This window comes from Emys orbicularis, chromosome 16, assembly GCF_028017835.1.
Source record: "Emys orbicularis isolate rEmyOrb1 chromosome 16, rEmyOrb1.hap1, whole genome shotgun sequence".
NCBI classification, from domain to species: Eukaryota; Metazoa; Chordata; order Testudines; family Emydidae; genus Emys; species Emys orbicularis.
The window spans coordinates 13,308,663-13,331,508 of record NC_088698.1 but is presented as its reverse complement, the minus strand read 5'-3'; the positions used below and the strand labels follow the sequence as shown (position 1 = coordinate 13,331,508).

Sequence of the window (22,846 nt, the reverse complement as noted above, 5' to 3'; positions counted from 1 at the left end):
ATTAGATGCAGTATAAAATTAGCCTATCATGTCTACAGGTGAATGCAATTCTCAGATCAGCCTTCTTCACCAAGCAGTATTTCATTGTTGGGAGGGGGGGAGCATAAGGATGGGGAAAAAAGCAAATGAACAGTTTTCTCTCACATCTGGCAGGGGCAATAGTTTAAAAAATATACTTGGCCCCTCCCTTGCTGAAGTTTTCCAAGATCAGTGGTTTAACTTACATGCCATAAGTGATAGCAGAATAAAGCCTCTAATAATATTGGAGAAAGCTGTACAGACCACAGATAATGTTACAAGTTTGTTTTTATTTAGACTGTACAAACAGGGCACTAATAACACTGGCTTGATATGGGACCAGTACTATGAAATAAGTGGAGTAAGAAAATAAAAAGGCACTAGTCTTAAAAAGAGACACTCCATGTATTCTAAGAATATAATTCATTTAATACTGTTAATTTTACAGCACAAAAAATAAAACAAGCTATGATCCCCAAAATAAACTTTAAAAGCTTGCTTATTATTGCCTGAAGTTCATGGTCTTTAAATTACATACTGTTTTAATGTTTACACAGTGAAGACTGTCTCAAATAGAAGGCCACCTTTCCCACTGCAAAAATTTCCTTTTCCCAGAACACATTTTCATTTAAAATACAAGTAAACAGAAAATGACAACTATACAGGAACACTTCTACTGGTCCCAAAAGGCTGTCTTAGGCAGGTCTTACTTTTTCAATTGCAGATAGTTGGAGATGCTTGAAAACTTTACTATAAACAAAAAGCCCACTCATTCCCAGGATGTTAATACAATATAAAAAGTTAGATTACAGGCACATGAAATGGCACAAAGAATGCATTTTTTTCCCTTTACAAAAATAATGTTCAGAGCCCCAACCCAAACAGGATATATTCCCTTTATTTATTCCTGCCTGATTTGTAAACAATTATGAATTGAGTTAGTGCTTATCCAGTGATGTGGACACTGACCAGTTAGAACAGTTTATTTTAATCAGAGGCTTCAATGTATATACACATGTACACCAGAGGAAATGACAAATAGTAAACCTTCCATGATTAATGGTTTTGACAACTGACAAACTTGCTAGTTTGAAACCCAGACACCTACATAAAAATTAAATGTGGAACATGATCCACCTAATGCTGCATAGATTGAAGCCATCACTTGATAAAATTAAGTATATTGTATACTCCCAAAGAACAGCTATACTGACCATTATCTATCATCAAGGAATTTTTGAAGAGGTGCTCTAAAGCAACAGACAGCACTGCAAGAAACAAATCTTTGAAGGAGAAACACCAACTGATCAAATGCAGTCTATATAAAATTGTAAACTTGCATCAAAATGTCTTCACTATCAACTTAGACTGTTCAATGTGATACATTTTAGTAAGAGGTGTTGTTTAGTATTAGACACAGGGAGGCATTTAAGTGGTCCAAAACTAGGTTCACACTTTTTAGGTATTCTTCTCTGCTTTAGAAACCACCATGTAATGCTGTGCTTTCTTGTATTGACACTGGCTGAGATTTTTGCAGACAGATGGTTTGCTTCTTTGTGGGAATCACCAGATTAGTTTAACCCAGGACATGCTTACAATGTTCCAGGTACACCGTATATCCAATGAGGGAGAGTGTAAGGAAATGCTTATTTTTGATAAAAAATAAACAATTTTCCGAAATAATCATATGTTTATGGATTTTAAAATGAAAAACCCTACACTGATGACAGCTGTCAACAGCTAGGCCATGGTCAAAATAAGATATCCTTATGGCAGACTGAGTTTAGTGCAGTTTAAGTATAAAAGTAACTTTCAGTAGTATGAGCTTCATAATAACTTACCGTAGGGTCCAGAGACAGACAGATTAACAGGGACACTCACTTTCTAGTTTCTAGAGCTGCATAACTGTTTCCATTGCAAAGGACAGTTATTGCCCACAGTCAGGTATTCCTATAGCACCACACACTTTTAGTCAATGCTATTCTATTTCACAGTAAGTTTGGTTGGCAGTGAAATGCTTTAAGAAGAATTTCTCCAGACTGTCAGCCATTTGATGAGCGCTACAGAATATTAATAGGTAAGCTGAGATGCTTTTCTAAAAATGAACAGTGGCTGCAAATTTTTTTTTTTTTTTTTGCATGTTTCAGTGCCTTCTCTCCAAGAATTTCAAGGCACTTCAATACAGAGTTCAGAGCAACATGTGCTTAGGGCTCAACAGCCCAACATCCTTAAAAGAATACATGTTCAGACATAAGATGGAAAAAAAATACTTTTAAGTGTTAATGTTTCACATAAATTCCTCTAAATGCTGAAAGCAAAGTTTGGATTTCTGCATCTTTTGCTAAGCTTGAAGGCATCTTTAATACCTAAAGTGGATAAAAGTACATCCTCGTGCTATTTAGAGTTGTCAGCTTCTGTAGGGAAGATATAAACAGAGCCCCCCTGGGATTTAAAAAAAAGCATAATTTTCACATGTATTTTATTTATTAAAATGTTTCAATTCATCTTTTAAATTCATTTAAAAAGAGGCAGGCAGAAGAGGTCATGGAGTTGGGCTCATCTACACAAATTGTTCTGTTTACCTATAAAAGTTTAAAGTGGTACAACCCCCTGGTGTGGATGCAATTATACTGATAAAGGTGCCTTATACTGACATAACTTATCTCATTATCCCCTCCCTGAAACCAGGTTGTACTAGTAAAAACTGTTTAAAAAACCCTATACTCCTCCCTAACAGCTATACCAGTACAAAAGTCTGTGTGTAGACCAGGCTTAAGTGTTTCCCTTTTAAAGGTTGTTTCTACAGTTCTAGTGCTTGCAAATCATCCAGCAACTTTTATATTTGCATTCAATAGTCTGCAGAATTGGTTTTATGTATATGACAAAATGGGCTACCATTTACAATGTCAACTAGAGTTTTCTTATAAAGGTCTTCACTTCAATGGGTATTTACTTTCATCACACAAACTTTATTTCTAAGTCAACAGCAAGCTTAGAGTTGTATCACAAAAACAGCCTTGTTAAAATAGCTGCTCAAAATGCACAAGAGATCCAATTACTGTCTATAAAGAGACTTGTTTTGACTATATTATCTTAGGGCAGATTTTCTCTCAAATTCAGCTCTTCCCTTCCTCAGCCACAAAATTGCAGTTTTGTTGTTTCTCTGTTTGGACAGTGATGCAAAAGTTTCATATTTGATCTGAGGATTAGAACTCTCCTCCTAATGAATAAGCCAGAACATGCTGTTCCTGAAAGCCTCAAACAGGAAAGATTATTTTCTTGATCCTATTTACTATCTGCCTGTATGATTTCAGTCTTCTCCAGCTTAAGGGCCAAAATAGTTCTAGAAGTGATACTACAGTTTGGATGATGCAACTATGGTATGGTCAGCACATGACTTCAATTGTGTGCATTCCAAATGTGTATAAAAAGAACCATCAAACTGCAGCAAGCTAGACAAATGGACAATGCTAGCAATGTGCCATTAACAGTCATCATCCCCACCTCAAATGATGCTTATCGTAGCCAGAACAATGAAGCAGCAGTGTAAGCTGGGCAACAGGAATCACTCATTTTCATCTGGGTTTTGAGGGTCAATTATTTTGACATGCGTGAAAGGGAAGAGCCCTTTTCTGCCATTGACTTCACCTTCCCACTGACCATTTATATTCATCCTTGTAACCTTCACAATGTCTCCAACCTGCATAATAAAAAAAAAAGTGTTACCACATTACAGTTGCTAGCATAAAGATATAAAATCAAACCGGGGAGAGAGAATATTGCATTTAAAGATCAGCGAAAAATAGCTTATTGAGATATTAATTTCAAAGTAAATTCTCTCATAACCACAAGTTTTTCTAAGGTTTGACATTTATGTACACATTTCCCCCGCCCCTGCACTTTTGTAGTTAACTAAAAAACATTTCATTTTTGATAATTTACTCATGGGGCAAATTAACTGAATTATACAAGAACAACGTGTTCCTGTCAGTCTTTCCTCTGGGAGAATGTGCAGTTTATTCTTTACTTTAGTTGTGCAACAGTATATTTAGCTTACACGTACAATTATACCTCTTTAAAACTAATAGTATTAATGAAATGTGATGTCTATATTTCAAAGGAATGTAGTATTCACACTATTAAATGTTCTAACTTTAATTAGGTCAGTGCTGTTAAACAAGATTTTTCCTGTAACTCTGAAATTCAACCTTAATTCATTGTATGGTCAAATTATTTTAATTGCTTGAGGGGATGCAGTAGTCCTATAGCAAGCTCTAGTTTTCTAAATCAATGCTACATTTCCTATTCAAGAGAAAAAAATACATTTGAAACTCATTCTTTTATTAAGAGCTAGAATAAAGATTCTAGCTTTTTTCACTGTTTCCATCACTACTATTTGTTAAAGAGCAGGAGCAATGTCAAGACAATTCCTTCCCTTCCCCTTTCATAATGAAAATTAACAAGAACTAAGAAACTTAATGCTAAATAAGCTGGTTAGTACAGCCCCACTGATGGCAAGATATCCCTTATTTTTCAAAAATGTGTAGTACCTATAGCTTAGAGAAAGCAATGCATGAAGCAGAATACCCAGCATCTCTACTACCAACTAGCATCAAAGTAAGCTGGCTAATATTCTTTGAAATATTCCTAATGTTTTAAATACTTCAGAACAGTCTCCCATTCCAGTAGTTCTCAAACTTTACCCCCTGCCTTCCTGTTCAGTTCATAATTACATTGCATCAATATGGGAACTGCAGCAGATGCTTACTTTAACATTTCTCTGAATGTAACATTTTAGCAGCAGCTTATACAGTTCAGTAGTGACACATGCTGGCTTTTCCTTATGTTGCTATACTGAATCCAGTCTCAAGTTTTCCTGAATCGGGGCTTGGACAAATGTATCTGCTCACCTATGAAGAATTCACCACCTTCCTGAGTGAGCATGGGGGCCAATACAATTATTTGTCAGAATCAAAGCTTTCATTTTAAAGAAAAGCTTCTGTTATGATTGAAGAACATTTTTTCAAAATTTTAACTGGTGCTGTCTTCCTAATTCTGCAGACACCTTCAGTGTTTGCTTCTGCTGATGTTTAGCTCTCCCAAACAACAAAAAACAGTTTTGTCAGTTTTCCATTTTGCTTTTCAACACATTAGCAGCCATGAAATGGACAAGAATCCAGTTAATTTAACTCTGCTGCTACATGGGAAGGCAACAAGCAGCAGAGGCAAACACAGGGGTGGATATTAATTACAGATTGGAAACCAAAAAGAATTTTGCAGGGAGTAGAGGCAATCAGCAGAATGAGCAAGGTGCAAAGTTGAGCTGCTTGAAAGACCATTTCAACCAGCTATATGAGCTGGTCAGGTTTGGAGGGTTTTTTTAACTATTAAAATCTTAAACCCTGTAAGTTAGAAAATTTGAAAAAAAAAATTTAAAAAACAAAAATGTAAATCAAAATGTAGACGACTGACTAGTTTAGTGTGGAATGGCAGAGAACACCACCCTCTACCATGCTATGGGGAGAAAGGTTTCCAGATGTTAAGTGTCACCTGCCCATCCAATGAAGAAACAGCAGCTAGATGTTATAAAGGGTGGTCACCAGGTACACAGCTTTCCCTTGGTATTTAGTATTTTTTTAACCAGTACTTAGTAAATGTGGCATTTGTAATACTTTAAACTATGCATTCCAGTGTATCAGCAAAATCACTAAGTAAATTGTATTTGGCCCTCAGTTTGTAAAAAATCCGTTTCTAGCCTAGTCTGTTCTATGACTGGGGCCAAACTGTGGTATTAGACTATTTAGACCAAGTTACCTAAAATGGTTTTAATGTTTAAAACTGGTTCATCTAATTTAAAAAGGATCTGTGCCAGGATCTTTAAATTGCAGCAAGGACATTGTTTTTACAGGTTTGTATAACACTGCATGTTTATGCCAGTACATATTGCTGTTGCAGCTCTCTAGTCAAATAAGATTTTTATATCTTTTCAATGAAAGTGTCGCATATAAAGAAAATTCGTAAGTATTTTTCACAGAAAGTTGAATTAGTGCCAGATGCTCTCAAGCCAGTTATTTAAATGGACCATTTGAATACGACTACTAGGCATATTTGTATAAATGACTTGAAAGGCTATATGTGTCTGACACTCTCCCTTTAAACAAGGCTCCTTTAATAAAAGCTTAAAGTATAATTTCAGCTACCTACAGCAGCAATCTCCATGCAGCCATTATGAACATGGAACACAGTTTGATTTTCAGACTGCAACAGAAGCCACAAAGAGGGACAAGTAAATGCTGAATGTTCTTCAGAAGCAACTTTTTTTTTTTTTTTTTAAATCTAGTAAACTGCTCTTTACATAGATATTTAAGTAAGCTTTATGCTGTACATAAAAACGACAAGTTTTTCAACCCCTTCCCGCTGCTTCTAAGGGCAAATACCATAATATATCGTAAGAGACTCAAGAACACAGTTTAAAATAAGTTTAAACTAGCCCATCTTTCAAAAGAAATCAAAATCTCCCATCAACTGTTGAGTATGGGCCATCCACCCTGATGGAATTGGCATCCTTAGCACTACAACAAGTAATTTTTGCTCTGTTGACATTCACACCTTCTTGTCAACTGTTGGGAATGGGACACATTCCACCCTGATTGAATCACTGACCCCCCCCCCCCCCAACTTAGTAAGGCAACTCATCTTTTCTTGTGCTGTATATTTATGCTTGCCTACTGTAATTTTCACTCCATACATCTGAAGAAGTGAGTCATAGCCCACAAAAGTTTATGCTCTAATAAATTTGTTAGTCTTTAAGGTTCCACAAGACTCCTCGTTGTTGTTCTTCAAAATGTTACTCACTTAAATCCATTTCTTTCTCCCCGTTTAAAACAACTATTATTGGGAGAAATGCAATTGTACATTCAATACTGACTTTGTTTAAACAGAGTTTCAGGTAACAGTAGTTTGCTGGAAACATTCAGCAACTATCATTAGGACTCAAGAGTACGGTGGTTGGAGACTTGTGAAGCATTTCCTATTTCTGCTCTGTTCAAATTTTCTGCAAGTCAGTTGAAAGCAACTTGCTGTTGTAGTACTTCATTTCCACCTTGTGTGTTTCTCTGATTTAACAGACTGAATTTATTGTACTCCAAGCATGTGTACAGCATTTAGAACATTAGACAACAAAACCATATCAGACTAGACTAACAATTTAGGGACTCAAGGTTCTCCTACTCTCCACAGAAGAGAGACCTACCTCACCCTCACATAAGCTTTCTCAGATAGAGATGCCTTACTGCGGGCCCTGAAGGTCAAATCCCCACTAGCTAGGAAGAAAATTGAAGAATTCCAGATTTTTACTAAGAAATTCCTGTCTCCACCTCCAAGATGTTTTAATTTAGGACTAATAGTTTGACAGCACTTTGGCTGATCAACTAGTGGAACACACTAAGATTTAAACCATATATGGCTTTACCAACCACCACCAGCCCCATTTTAATTGCTCCTAGAATTGAGCTGGAAACCAGTACACATTATGGAGCAAAAGGTATATGCAGCAGAAGCTAGGGATGTAAATATCAGTTAAAAAAGTTAACCGGTTAAATGATTAAAATTATATAGTTTAACCAGTTAACCAAGGTAGCTGCAGGGGCCCCCGCTCCCTCCCAACACAGGGACACCAGGGTTAACAGTTAACATTGGTCAACTGGTAAGCCTAATGCTTACCGTAACAGTTGAACCTTTTACATCCGTAGCAGAAGCATATGCATCTGCATTAGCTGGAGTTTATGTGGGGCTAAAAACCAGCCAGAGGGCACCACCATAATCGAATTTTGGATGTGACAAATACATATACTCACTGAACAGTGCCAACACTCTAAATAACAAACTATTCCCTCCCTTCCCCCCGTGACTTTTTCCAGAAAGGAAGATTAGAGACAAAATTGTCACACTCAGCACCAGGAAACTACTACTTAAGTACTGGCCTAAAATGTATGTTTAGAAGCTAACAATCTACATAAATAAAAGGACCTAATGGCATGGTTCTAGATTTAAATAACCTGTCAGAGCATAGTTCTAAAATGCAGATTCTGGACCCAAATTGCATCATAGATTACCAAAGCTTCAGTGGTTAAAATCATGTGAGATGTTGCATTTGCCCCCATGCTCTAAAACCAACCAATTCAATTTGAATCAGGTGAACCTTATCCATGAAGTAGTAAAACTCCACACAACAAGAAAATAGTCAACCAAATTTGAGCGCTGACAGCAAGGTGAATCCATTTTACCAATCTCCCAGAATATTTATCCATATACAATACAGAAGAAGGCCACACAACCAATCACCTTTATTGCTTTGTCTGACTTCAAAAAAAATCTTATATTAAATCAGATTCAGAATGTTATTTCTGCTATCTTGCAATAAAGGGCTGCTTAGTAGAGGAGTACTTTGTGTAAAATATGATACTGCTAGTTCACCTTAAGTTTTCCAAACACATGCTTTACAGCAAAGTTAATTTAACATGGATTTACTCCAAGGAAAAGTTCTAGTGGCCACAAGTTTCCTACCAAAACATGAAAGTTTCCCGCTCTTGAATACATTTCTGCTGAGCAGCACAGAGAGAAAAGGCTTTAGAAGAGTGGATGTAGAAAGATGCACCAGAACTCACCACATATTTCTAAAGGTGTTTAACAGTTATAATTAGTCAGTTGAGTTTTCTTTAATTGGAAGCTTCTGAACAACCTTTCACACTATATCTACAAAAGTAAAGCAGTTTCCTTGAGAAGATTTTATGAAAAGGATGCTGAAACAAGATTTTGAGCAGACATGTTAATACTGTCAATGTCAAGACAGTGTGGGTTGTATTTTAGGTTGAGGAGTTTTATATTTTGTTTGAGAATTTATGAATCAATTACTTCCTATATCTGATTAGTCAGCATACTGAAATTGATTTAAGACCAAATATTTGTGGAAAAATAAGGTTAACAATGACAAATTATAGAGGTGTTAAGACGTTCCCATGCTCTTCTGAATAAAACACACTAGAGAACAAAATATTTGATCAGAAAGTATTTTAAGCCACCACTAAGGACTGTCATAATTAAAGCCTGGGAGAGAGGGGGAGTGGAGGCAGTCGGGAGAATGAGCAAGGTTCAGAATACAGCTTAACCACAGGATAGTCAGAAACCCTGGGGGGTACTTTTCCCAGCTCTGCCACAAACTTCTTTTATGACCTGGACAAGTCAACTTCAAGACCTCATTATCCCAATTCATGAAAAAGGGCAATGCTTAGTTATCGCCGATATGTTTTGAGGCTAACTTCATCTGCAAAGCATGTTAATATCTTTGGAGGGAGGAGTAAAATATTAGACTCTTGAAATGAGTAATTCTTTAGAGGTGCAGCCATTTAGTCCCCACCCAATGATAAAATTGGAATGTATTTTAAATTACGTTCCAGTTACAGCATGAATTCAAAGCCCCAGGAAATATAGCTTTTGGAGTATGCTAGTCGAAGTGTTACTCATGTACCCTAGACTCTTCTATACCTGTGTCTTCCATTTGGAACTGATTCATGTATCATAAAAAGAAGAAGTTTGGTGCATGTCATTTTATTTATAGAAAAATATAAGATTGCATCCAAGTGAATTTTACAGCTACTCATTAACAATTTCATGAAGACACAAGTGATGGGTGTTTGGTGACAGGATTGACCATGGAACACAGGAGATGCAAATCATAACTGTAAATCAGTGCTTCACTGGTAGCTGACTAGGTGAATAGCGGTCAGAAATAATCAAATGGCTGTTTGGAATCGATCTGGAGTTAGTAATCTCATTCCAATTGCTAACAGACAGGTGTCTGCCTCACAACTGGTATTTTTGCTGGCAGAATCACTGGTGATGTACAATACTGAATGGACCATGAAGATTTGGCTACCCATTCAAAACCAGGCTGAGGCACAATGTGGGGTTGAGAAGAGTATCCGAGGTCCAACTGAACCAGGAAAATAGTGGCTGGGGCTAAACCACTGCAGTGAAAAGAGGTACAATCAGCAGCAAAGTCCAGCTACGTGGAAGGAAGAAGCTGGTACTATGTAGCGGTGGCAGTCATGCTAGGTCACTAGGGGCAGCAGGAGGGAGGAAGGGAAGGGTGTCATTGGGGGATTAAAGGAGTCAACAGTAGGGAAATTATGCAAATATTTTCATGTTACATTGGGTGCCAAAGCTAAGGGATAGCAGAGGATTGCAGAGAAATGAGATACCCAGGCCAAAGAATCTAGCCACTCAGACCAGGGGGCAAGACTGTCATCCATTGAAGTCTCTTTACACCAAGTAAGAAGGCCCAATTGGCATACAGGGGCCTAAAAACTACATCCTGCAGGAACAGGATTCCCCCAGTGCAGGGACTGAGGAAGACACCATAAGGCTATCTTCCAAGGATCTCTTTGCAATCCCAGTATAGGAATCGCAGAATTGCTGTGGTGCACAGACAGCTGGGGACAGGCTGCCCTGGAGTGATAAGTGCAAAGGTGGCTTAAAGACCCCTTAGATTCCCCATCTCTTCTGAGGCACAGCATAGAATTTCAACCAGCGTCTCCAGCACACCTACATCAAGAAGGGACGGGAAAATGAAGAGACTCCCAATAGAGCTAGATTAAAAATCTCATCCAGAAAAAGCTCTAGCAGTAAACCAACAGCTTTGACAAAAGCACTGAAGTGAGGACTTCATACACCTCATCTAATATGGAGACTGGATCAAAAAAAATTGGTGCCAGGATTCCTATGAGTAATATATGATGTCTATTGGACTTGTCCTGGTGGTAAAGTCTCAAAATAAACACTTGGAACTTGTGTGTGTACGTGTGTAGCTTCAAGTATTAGGTAAACAGATGATGTAGATGTGATGTTTAAAATATTAAGCATTTTAAATATCTTTACTTGCACTATTTTCTTGCACAAAGGAAATTTATCACTGCTGTATGAATGTTGAAACATTAATGAGAAAAGTAGCCTAATTTTTGCCACTCACAGTTTTGAACATCATCATCAGGGGAATCTAACTACTGGCACATTTTGTCCTACTTGTGCCTCAATTTTCCTTAACTATTAATTGTTTTCTTTGTAACCTAATTGAAACACGCCCAAGAGAGAGTCTAGAAGTCAGTTATATAATTAAGGTCAACCGATATATATTTTGGTGAAATAAATACTTCAGTGACATACTCAAAACTTTTCCACAGCTATACATTTGGAATCAAATGCCAGCTGAAAAATGAAGTAAGCCACTTTTAAGCTAGTTATAAAGTAGGACTTGAAAAGCTGCCCTCCACAGTGAACAGGAATCTTTCCTAGGCAAATGCCATCAAGTTCTGCAAATTTTTTTTTTTTTTTTTAAACGAAAGCTTAAAACACATATAGGAAACTAACTCTTATGATTACAAAGAATCTTCCTAATGTAAGCAGTGTTAACCAATGCAGTGATGTCTCTCTTCAGAATTAAGATGACATTACCACTCAAAGAGTTCTGGATGATGCTACTGGTACATTGGGGCTACTACTGCTTTGGAGGACCCTGTTGGGTGGGAGGCTTTTGTTAGTACCTCAAGGGTGGCTGCCACTCACAGAGGGCACTGTATTAGGCTACCCCCACCACCACCACCAAGGGACTCTGCCAGGTTAGCAGGTCCTCACTCTAATACACAAAAAGAACTTTCTGCCTGGGTTGCAGGAGGACCAGCACAAACTCAAGAGCCCTCTTCTGACATGGTAGGTAAGGGCCTCCTTATTCCTTAGGCAGCAGCTCCATTTCTGTGGTGGGCTGAGGTCAGTCCAGTTCAGGACATGGAAACATCAGCTCTGAGTGTGGTTGATAGCATACATTTTATTTAAGGGGCTACCCAGCACTAACTGATCCAACAAAGGGTATCTGGTACCATTAGCTTGATGGCAGAGAATTCAGTCAGGAAAGACCAAGCAATGGAGACACCCAACCAGCAGGAGACTGGGCAGGAGGGAGCACAGCTTTGGGTACTGGTGTATTTTGGCACAGTCAGAGGGCTTAGTCCTCAGACTAGCAGGTGTCAAGTAAGTTTTTCAAGTACTGATCATAAGATCATGTAAATTTAAAACAACCATTAGAAAGCCATGAAATCCGCAATATTGGGAAACCTAAGGTAGACTCCACTCAATATTGTAGTGAAAGTGATAGCAGCAATCTTTGCTCTTGTGGAACTAAAACTCCATTCAATTGGCAGGACTCCTGTGGAGTTTTTGAAGTTTGTGGTATTCCTTTCTAATTTCCCCCAAAAGAAAAGGTGGAAGGAGAAAATATCCCTAAAATTTAGGTGCAGCACTTTAGTCCTGCCAAGTGCAGGATGTCCCCTACCCCCAAATTCCTTCCACCAGAGCTTTTGAAAGTGTGTGTGGATTTGGGGTGGGGGTGGGGGGGGGCAGCGGAGAGGAGGAGGGGAGAGAGAGATTCTTTTGGCTAAAACATAAGACTGAGGATAATAAAGTTTGGGCTCTATGCCTAGTTCTCCCACCGAATTCCTATATATCCATGGGTCTGTTTAAAAGTATCTGGCAGTCAGGACCTGGCCTGCAGGTTGCCTATTGACTACTATTGCATTAAGCTATGACCTTACAGGGACTATTATTTAGTTTATTGATATTAAATCTCTGCCTCTTCAAGGCCCTACATGTTTGGTCAGTGATTCAGAGGTCCACCTAGGTCCTAGGGAAGTAGAATGAAGACCACAAAAGAATTCCTTGGTAAGTATATCAGGAAACACTGGAAAAGATAGCATAGGAGCTGCTGAAATTCTGTATGTAGATGTATGGAAGAGCTGCAGCCACTGTGACTATGAACAGAAGTGAGCAGCCCTTCCTAACTTTACTTCAGAGGTCCCCAAGAAGACACCATGTGACCCTCAATATCAATTCTTAGCTAAAACTGATGATTGGGCAGAAAGACATCTCCCTTCCCAAAGAATTGACAAGGCAGAAGCAATGAAAGCATGCAAAGGAAGAAAAGACCTCCTTCTTGATCAGACTCCAGATATTTGGAGGTTAACAATCCAACCCCATATATTGGTCTGAGGCAATTCCATAGGAGCAGTGGTGAGAGTCTGAAGTGACCACATAACTAGAGTTACGGAATAGAAAATTTAAAGAATATTTGGGCAAGTTATTGCTCCAAACAGTTTTGCCCATAAGCAGGTTCTCCCCACCCCTCCTTTTGGAGCTTCCATGGCATGCTCTTCCCACCCCAAACTAAGCCTCTTGCCTTGGTTTCAGAAGCATGAATAGCTCAGCATGATGCAACTGTATATTGAACATGGCATTCAAAAAATAGTTGCCTATATTATTTGCACAAATATGTTAATGTTGGCTTCTTGCAAATAGTGGGCCAATGGCTTCCCCCACTCCTAGAATAAAATCTTTTGGTGCATTTTAATCTTTAGTCCCCCACAAGGAGACACCAAGAATTCCCCCCCCCCCCCCAGTTAAGGTCCAATTTTTGACCCTGACAGTGTCACTTTATGCAGGAGGGACATTTAAATGAAGAAAAGCTAGGAAAATTGTTAGACAGCATTATTTTAAAAGGTATATACAATTGCTGGGTCTGTAGACATGAGGCATCTGCTTTAACAGCCTTAGCTACGGAGATGTTTTTGAAGCCCAACACCAATGAAGGTTCAGAAGAGTCTCCTTATGGAGAGCAATACTTAATAAAAAGTTTACTTACCTAAGAAGCCATACATACAGAATCTTTGCTTGCTCTTTCTTGCATTTTCTCCCTTATCTCCCCACTCCCTGCTGACAGCAAGTGAGCCATAGCTAAACAGCACTTCATTCAGCACTGCATTCTGTCACAATCCACTGCTTCCAGCAACATTTAGTGGATATGTTTTTCAGCTTCATTCACATGGGATGTCACTCAAGAATGGGAACTATGTTTAACTTCAGACAATGTGGTGTGGCCAGCCAGCATTGATACCACCAAATTGTGTTAGAACCATGTCTAACACACATCTAACTAACATGGTTTGTCCCTTTTCACTTTTTTAAACTAGTTTAGCTATAACCATGCTTAAACATGGCTCCCCAAACTCTATTTAGGGGCTACAAAGCATAGCCATAAGTCATTTGTTCAACACACCATCCCCAAAATATTAGTTCTAGTGTTGAGCTCTGGAAAAGCAGCAATAGATGTTGCAACTAGAAGTTTTTGTTTGTTAAGATACAGGAACACATTAGGGTTCCAACACAAGAAACTTAAAGGGGCTACACTACTGCCTTGATCTAAATTAAAATTTTAAGATGCACAAGTAAAATTTTCAAAAATGCTCAAGTGACGTAGGCGCTTATATTCCATTTTAAAAAGTGATTCAGGCCCTTAGGAAGTTAAGTATCACTGAAAGTTGATGGGAATTAAGATGTTTTTGAGAATTTTACTCCTTGTCTACCCTGATAGCCCTCAGTGCCCAGTTACTAATGTAGCTGTACAGATGCAAACTTATAGTAGAGACAGGGTAAGCTATTATAAGCCATGATTTTAACTGGTGCAACTTACATCAGTTTCAAGCACTATTATTTTTCATGAGTGCAAATAGGCAAAACTGCTATCTATACTAGGAGTCTGCATTGATGCAGCTACACCAGTGGCTGTAATCAGGGCAAATCCCCAATGCAGACAAGGCCTAAAGTTCACATGTCCCAGAATCAAACTAATTCAACCAGGAAGTCAAGATTCAGTTAGAATACAACCAAAGGCCACACCAAGAATTATAGGATCACCATACAGGCCAATGGAAATTCAAGCATAAAACACTAATTATATAGTTGGGCTAGTACAGTAGCAATGAACAGATGTCATATAAAGATATGAGCAGGAGATAAGCATATGAGGCATACTGTCCACCACCCACATATAGCTGACAACATTATTAATTATCTCTGGAGGATGCTATAACTAGTTCTCCTAACCAGGACCACTAGTGTGGTCCTCCAGGATTCCCCTTGCAAAACAAAGCTTAAATGAACAACATCCATAGTTCAAGTGCAGGAGAATAGCCAAGCCAGCCAGATTATCATTTCTTTTGCCACTGACAGAGGTGATGGACCCACATGTTTCCGGGGCAGGGTGTGTCCATCCCATTATTCTTACAAACACAACCTAGTAAACAATTCATATTATGGAAAAAGAAAAGCAAGTAATAGTCTGAATTAGGTACATCTTTTATATGTGCTCTAGTCCCTTTCTAAAGGGAAGTGGTATGGGTGAAGCAATTATTTTTGTAGAGCTGTTATGGTATGAAGAAAGACCTTGTTTTCTCAGTTACTTGAGTTAGAGAGTCAGGCAAAGCCCAATCTACTCAAGACAGCCACACAAATGAATGACTCAAATTAATTACATAATCAGGTTGCCACCATTTCAACTAAGTTGTGCTCTTATTTTATTAAATTAACTACTGAAAATGTTAGAGACATAGAACTTGAGAAAAATCTTACCTCTAATGCCAAGGCAGTCTTGTCATAAGCACATGGTACTCTTTTTTGAATAGCTTTGGCATAGACGGGTCCATTCTGTGTTGATGGCAGAGGGTTGATCACTGCTCCAGGTGTACTGGATACAGAGGGAAGGGGACTTGTGGTCTGAGGTTGAGCATAAGCATGGGCAGGTTCTGGAATACCATAGCTGTTGGAATTCCTGTTCCCATGTTTCCCATGAGGGGACGACCTGACCAGCTTCTCTACATAAGGAACAGGGATCATCCCAACACGACCATCTTTGTTTCTGGCACTCCACCACTGGTCTTCAGGCTTCTCTACAATTACCAGTATCTCACCCTTTTTAAATGGCAGATCTTCAGCATCATTCCCAAGAAAGTCATAGAGAGTCCGAACATATTCCAAATTTTCTTCTGCAGTGGGAATTGTAGGGGCTGATCCAGATCCCATTGGTGGACTTGGATACCTGAGTATTTAAAAACAAACAAACAAACAAAAAAACCCACTTTTAATAGTAGATATTTACCTTACTCTGTATACTGGGTAACAAAATTTACTCTATCATTTCTTACAGTAGAATATTCATTAACATTAAAGAGATACTAAGAAATTCAGCTGTCACAAGATTGCTTCAAAGTGCTATCAAACTGGTATTTAGTACAACTAGTGCTTACTTGAAGTCTCTAACTAAACAATGAGCTAAAGACCATACTGTGTAATCTCTTAAGAACTCATTTTAAAAAGTTATAAATTTGTTCATGGAGGGTGGAGAAAAATGGGTGCCGGATACATATTTTATCTTACTGATTCAATACAGCAAGATACTTCTTTATTATTTGAATTACCTTAGCATCTAGAAGTCCTAGACATTGTGCTACGCACTATACAAACACAGCACAAAAAGACATGCCCTGCTACAAAGGCTTACAATCTAAGTACAAGAGAAGAGACAACAGAAGGATATTGTCAAGTTTTTCATAGGCATCACAGCAAAGAAGATTTGAATAATGAGGTAGTTTCACAGAAGCGGCAGCATGGGAGAAAGCACAAAGGCGTTTGAAAATTTAACAAGTAGGTAGTGGAGGCTCGCCTCACAGGACAGAGGCAGGCATCCACAACTTGATATTGAATGAGAGAGGATAGGTAGGGTAGAGATCGACTGTGAAGGGCCTTGAAAGTGAATACAAGCAGTTTACATTTGTCATAAGAGAGAAAGGGAAGCCAGCGGTCAAAGAGACAGACTTGAAAAATTAATTTACGGCAGCATTCTGAATGGCTACGAGCAGAGCAAGATTGCATTTATCAGGGCCAGAGAAAAGGATATTGCAGTAATCGAGATGCAAGATGATGAGAAATTGGAAGAGAGTTTTAGTTGTGTGGATAGATAGGAAGGTTGTATCTTAGAGATGTTATGTAGAAAGAATATGCAAGATTTAGATATAGTCGTTATGTGAGGACCCAGAGAAGTCAGAGTTGAAGATGACACCCAGGTTACAGGCCTAAGCAACAGGCAGATGGTGTTATCCACAGTGATCAAGAAAAGAGGCAACAGGAAGAGTTTGGGAGAAAAGATTAAGAGCTCTGTTTTAACTATGTTTAGCTTGAACTGGCAGCTGGACATCCATGAGGAGGTGTCAGAAAGACAGGACAAGATTTTAGTTTGGACAGAAGGTGACATGTCTGGAGTAGAGAGTTAGATCTGTCAGTCATCAGTATAAAGATGGTAGCTGAACTTGTGTTTGTGGATGTAATTACCCAGAGATAAAATGGTGTAAAATTAAATGGAATTAAAACCCACTGTAAAATAGTCTTAGTTTGCTGGGTAACTAGATAAACTGTCCTTACAAAAAAGCAAACTTAAGACTTCAGCATGCATTCCTCTTTTTACACATACAATAATCCTATAGTGCAAGGTTTGAAAAATCCACTCCTCCATGACAAAGTGGCAGCTTCCCTGGGCAAGTATGGTGATCTAGTGTCAGTTTCTACAGAATTTAGGTTCTTATTTAAAATGAAAGTTTCTAGTGCATATGGTTGCAGACTCCAATCTTGCCTTTCTGACTGCTGCTTTAGAATTTTTCTTAACTGAATGAAATTAAAAAGCCTGTTCAGATTATTGCTATTATGCAGAACCCTGTATGCAGCACGGAAACAGTCAAGAATCATGTCAGTTTTGTACTGTTACTGCATGGGAAAGAGATGAGCAGAGGCAGGCAGTGGAGTTATTCAGGAGGACCCAAAATACAAAGAAAAGTAGCGGAGTGTTTCCAATGCCCTTGCAGCAGAAGACAACCCAAGGCATAACTGCTACTTCAAACTACCCTAGCTTCACTCCTTAGTACAGGGGTTCTCAAACTGGGGGTCGGGACCCCTCGGGGTCATGAGGTTATTATATGGGGGGTCGCGAGCGGTCAGCCTCCACCCCAAACGCCACTTTGCCTCCAGCATTTATAATGGTGTTAAATATGTAAAGAAGTGTTTTTAATTTAAAAGGGGGGTCGCACACAGAGGCTTGCTATGTGAAAGGGGTCACCAGTACAAACGTTTGAGAACCACTGCCTTAGTACTTCAGAAACAGCAAGAAAATTGTATTTAAAAATAAGCTCCCAGTAGCCTAGAACAGTGATTTCTTCACAGCAAAAATAATCTGTATAACACGCACACACTTTATTTTGGTACTCAGCAGTTGTCCCATTCTTTTAAAAAAATGGAAAAGTATACTAAAATTGAGAACATAAATGTACCCCATTTAGGTCATTTCATTACTATACCTTCACAGTTTGAGAACACTTCACAATCACACCTCACTGCAGCCAATGCTAGTGTTTCATTTGCATTAGCATTTTGCCCATCATTGATCTAGCACGGGTGCACCACCAACTGTGGTAGTAACAGGGGAAGCACTAATGTAGGCCAGAAATAGATTTACCATGTTGGCTAACCCACAATGATAAGAACTTCTATGACTAGTCCATATTAATGCTTCCACTATTGCAGCTGCATTGCTGTTATACCAACAGTGGGAAAAGTGCTGTAAAATACCGTACACAGAATAAAGAACAAGTTTACTGATAAACTTGTCAAAGCTTAACCCATAACATTCCGGAAAAAAAAAAGTATCAAGACTACCCATCAATTTAACAAGCTATTCAGGAAAAAATATATGGAACAATACTGGTTTAAAATGAACTTCTACTGAAGTCAGAAAGGACAAAAAGAAAAAATACAATACTCTCAGAAAGCATATTGTCAAGAGCAAGAGCCCAGGTACTTGCAATTGCAGTCAAAACTTGCATCTGATTCAAAGCACAAATAACCAATAAACAGCTCAGAATAAACTGTTCACTTAAGTGAATGTAACTTAGCTCTTAAATGCAAAAATGCTCCTCTACATTAAGTATTTTTCAGATGAGGGTTGAGCTGATCACTAAGTATGCAACAAGCAGTTTTTTACATTATTCATTTAAAAAAACAAAGGATGAATAGTATCTTCAAAACACGAGAACCCCGGAGTAAGATATTCCACTGAAAAAAATTATACCAATGAATTTACAAGGAGGGAAAAATTAATATTATCACGTACTTCCAAGACCATGCAACTGGCTAGTCACACTGCTATCTGAGTCCTGCCCATATTCTAGCATATTACAAGAACACATAATTTGAGAAATGCTGCAGTTGATAAAAATTGACAGGTTTCAGAGTAGCAGCAGTGTTAGTCTGTATCCGCAAAAAGAACAGGAGTACTTGTGGCACCTTAGAGACTAACACATTTATTAGAGCATAAGCTTTCGTGGGCTACAGCCCACTAAAAATTGGTTGCCACCCCATCATCTCTTTAAAGAGAACTTTTGGACTCTACCATCATGTCACTGAATTTCTACAGCTGTCAATTTTTAACATGAAGGCTTAATTAGGGTAACAAATTTAGAAAGTTTTGTTTATAGCATATTTCCTCCTCCTAATCAATCCCATTTGTAGTATTACAACTACTGCTAGGAAGCATGTCAGTTTGCGTTAACTTAGAGCCCAATTCTGCATTCTTTATGCTGGCAGAATTCCAATTGATTTCTATAGTTTTGCCTGCATACTGAGTATGTTCACTGAACTAAATCATCCCTATATGCTCAAGGCCAATAAAAAGATGGCAAATGAGCAGGTTTGCCTGGGATCAAGTTAGATGGCACCAAGGCCTCAAATGGGTAAAGAAACCAAATTAAAATCACATGACTGAGAATAGAGGCTTCTAGGAAAGCAATGCAGCATCCAAGTGGAGAAGAATTAAGATAAGCAAAAGGACTGTGAAGGAATATCTGCAATGAGCCACAACCCTCCATTGATTGACAGTCTGAGATGCCAGGCAGTCCTGCTCAACTGCTCCTGCAAATGGGTAAGAGCACCTGTTAATTACTGAGCAGCTGTCTTTCCTGCCAAAGCATGATCATCACTACTGAACATTTTCTAGCATTTAGTTTTAAAAATACCAAGTGATGCTGTTTCCACCAGGTCCCTGGCAAAACTATTCCACTGCTTAATAATTTTATCTGGAAGCTTTTCATGACAGCTCAAGTTTTCTACTCGGTAGAATTTTTTGACAAGCCTATTTGACCCTTAGTCATCAAATGCAAAACTAAGTTTGGAGCTAAATTTAAATTAAGAATCAGTTTAGCTGAAAAAGTTCTTTAAAAGACTGGTGTCACTAATAGGGAGACCTTAAACCGCCTAAATAAATCAAGTGAGCTAAATCTGGATTTTAAATACCATTTTGTTTGGCTTTCTAGTATTTTATTTTCATTTCATATAACAACTCAATAGTAGCTGTTTGTGCAGGATTCCAAAGATCTCAAAGCAGGGTGCTGAGAAAGACTTTATAAATTAAGGATAAAGAACAAATTCAATCAATCTTTTTCTAATGTAGTTTAGTGACAAAGGCAAGTGACCCTACAGGGTCCTGTGCTGGATACAGGACAAAGCATGAGCTGGCTGCAGAGTGATTAATTTCTTTAGTTCATATTCTATAACAGCCTTTCCCAAAGTATGGGGCATGTAAGATACATACATTAAGATGGGTAGGCCTTTAACATCAGATAGTGGAACTCCGGGAGAATGCATATTTTATTTTATTGAAGGGAAGTGGGGAGGGTCTCAGCTTTTAAGTTTAGGAAATGCTATCCTAGATACATCTCTACCACAACATAACGTGACCAGATATAACATGAATTTGGATACAATGCGGCAAAGCAGTGCTCCGGGGGGCGGGGCCGCGCACTCCGGTGGATCAAAGCAAGTTCGATATAACACGGTTTCACCTATAGCGCGGTAAGATTTTTTGGCTCCTGAGGACAGCGTTATATTGTGGTAGAGGTGTACTAATGAAGACTAAAATCAGTGAGTACACCATAGTCCAACTGAATCTGTGCATGGGTTCTAAGTAGTTTAAATTAAATTTTTCAAATAAATTAATGGAGATATCCTATCTCCTAGAACTGGAAGGGACCTTGAAAGGTCATCGAGTCCAGCCCCCTGCCTTCACTAGCAGGACCAAGTACTGATTTTTGCCCCAGATCCCTAAGTGGCCCCCTCAAGGATTGAGCTCACAACCCTGGGTTTAGCAGACCAATGCTCAAACCACTGAGCTATCCCTCCCCCCACTTGTAGTTATACAAGTCTGTTCTCATTCATATCAGCACGAGGCATAGGAGTAAGAAGGAATATGGCCCCAAGCACAAACTTCAGAGAGTACCACCTCTGCTGGATCTGAGGCAGGGAAGCACAGTCCCCAACTGCACAGACAAGCAGAGGGATGGCACCTAACTACAGTCACTCAGAGAACAGGCTGGATACAACATACGACCACTCCCTCACTCAAGGCAATTGCAATCACAAAGGTGAAGGGGGCACAGCGCCTTTGCACGAGAGTTCCCTAGGCGCTGTGGCCATACGAGCATTAGGGCGGCCCATGAATACATCGATACAGTCCCCGGGCGAGGGCTCGGCGACGGTGGCACGTACCTGGGCGCGGGCTCGATGAGGGTGGTGGTGTCCAGGTAGTGGATCTTGTAGAACTCCAGCAGCGCCGACAAGTGCTCGAACTCCTGGTCGCCGATCTTGAAGCGGCGGCTGGGCAGCGAGTTGATGATGTAGTGGGAGACCCGCGAGTTCTCGGACACCGACAGCACGTAGTCCCCCGGGCAGGTGGACGAGTCCCGCACCAGGAACATGCCGTGCCGCTGCCCCTGCAGCCGCGTCTGCGCCTCCGCCCGCGATAGCGGGCCCACGTACCAGCTGGAGCGGTCCGACGAGTCGAAGCGAGCGGCCGAGGACATGGCAACGGGCGGGGGAGCCCGAAGGCCCGGCCGGAGAGAGAAAGGCCTGGCCGGGGGAAACCAAGCGATGGGAAGCCCGGGCGGGAGAACTACGGGCACGGCCGGGGCAGGAATCCCTGTGACCAGGGAGGCGGAGGCCCAAAGAGCAGCCGGGGTGGGGCGGGAGCGGCGGTCGGGCCCCTGCTTCTCTCAGCGGCGGGGCGTACGGGACATCCCTCCCGCCTCGCTCTCCGGCCGGTAGCGGGGCCCGGGGGCGCGCAGAGCGGCGGCGGACGCAGCCAGGCCCAGGGCGCCGGCAAGGGGCGGCTGCTGTGCCAACTCCGCAGTGAGGAAGCGAAAAACGCTCGGCTCGCGCTTTATCCTACGGGCTCCTGTCCCCAGAGCCAACACCAAAATGGCGGCCTGGGCCGGCAGAGGGAGGCTTCCGAGAACCCGCCCCGCGCAGGCGCTCTCCGCGCCTGGGCTCGCGCCCCCAGGGGTAGGGTGCAGCCTGCTGCTCCCCCCATAGGAGGCATTTCAGGGCAGAGTGAGCCGGTTCGGAGATGCGGTGCCTGACGCGGAGCAGCCGCCCAGTCTGCCTGGCGGCGAGGAGGGGCCGGCTCCCCCGGGCTCTGCGCCTGCAGTGACAGAAAGAGAAGAGTTCACGTCTCTCCCTCCGGAGCTACCAGAGTCACTCCGAGATCTCCCCCCTCCCCCCAGCTGCTCGCAGCCCGGGGCCGAGCGCGCGCCAGCCACCGCGCCGCGTCCTCGAGGGACTTTCCTCCAATCACACCGCGCCCCTCCCCCCGCCCCAGCCAGTCTGTGCTTCGTGCCCGCCTTGTGTTCCAGGAGCTTCCAGGGGGACGGTGCTCGCTGCGTTCAAACTCAACTGGAGCGGCACATGTACAAACATAGCGGGGGCTGCTACTGAGTGCCCCCCCTCCGAGGCTAGTCTAGCCTCTTCGCACTCCCCCATCGCTATCCTGCCTCCCACTCCCTTCCTTCCAGCCAGG

The 22,846-nt window shown here is 40.6% G+C and overlaps 1 protein-coding gene across 2 annotated transcripts; it reads right to left on the bottom strand.

Moving 5' to 3' along the window:
- Positions 1 to 425: 425 nt before the first annotated feature.
- Positions 426 to 22,025, bottom strand: CRKL (CRK like proto-oncogene, adaptor protein). Of its 2 annotated transcripts, XR_010562197.1 has the most exons (4): positions 21,541 to 22,025; positions 15,529 to 15,994; positions 3,523 to 3,718; positions 426 to 2,432 (listed from the first exon to the last, which is right to left on the bottom strand). XR_010562197.1 is itself a non-coding variant. In XM_065417571.1 (3 exons), exons 1-3 carry the CDS (start codon positions 21,852 to 21,854, stop codon positions 3,584 to 3,586), a joined length of 915 nt encoding a protein of 304 aa, XP_065273643.1. In that variant the 5' UTR covers positions 21,855 to 22,025; the 3' UTR covers positions 426 to 3,583. The 2 variants fall into 2 exon arrangements, 1 of the variants encoding a protein (XP_065273643.1); XM_065417571.1 differs by having other exon boundaries at positions 426 to 3,718.
- Between the last annotated feature and the right edge of the window lie 821 nt (positions 22,026 to 22,846).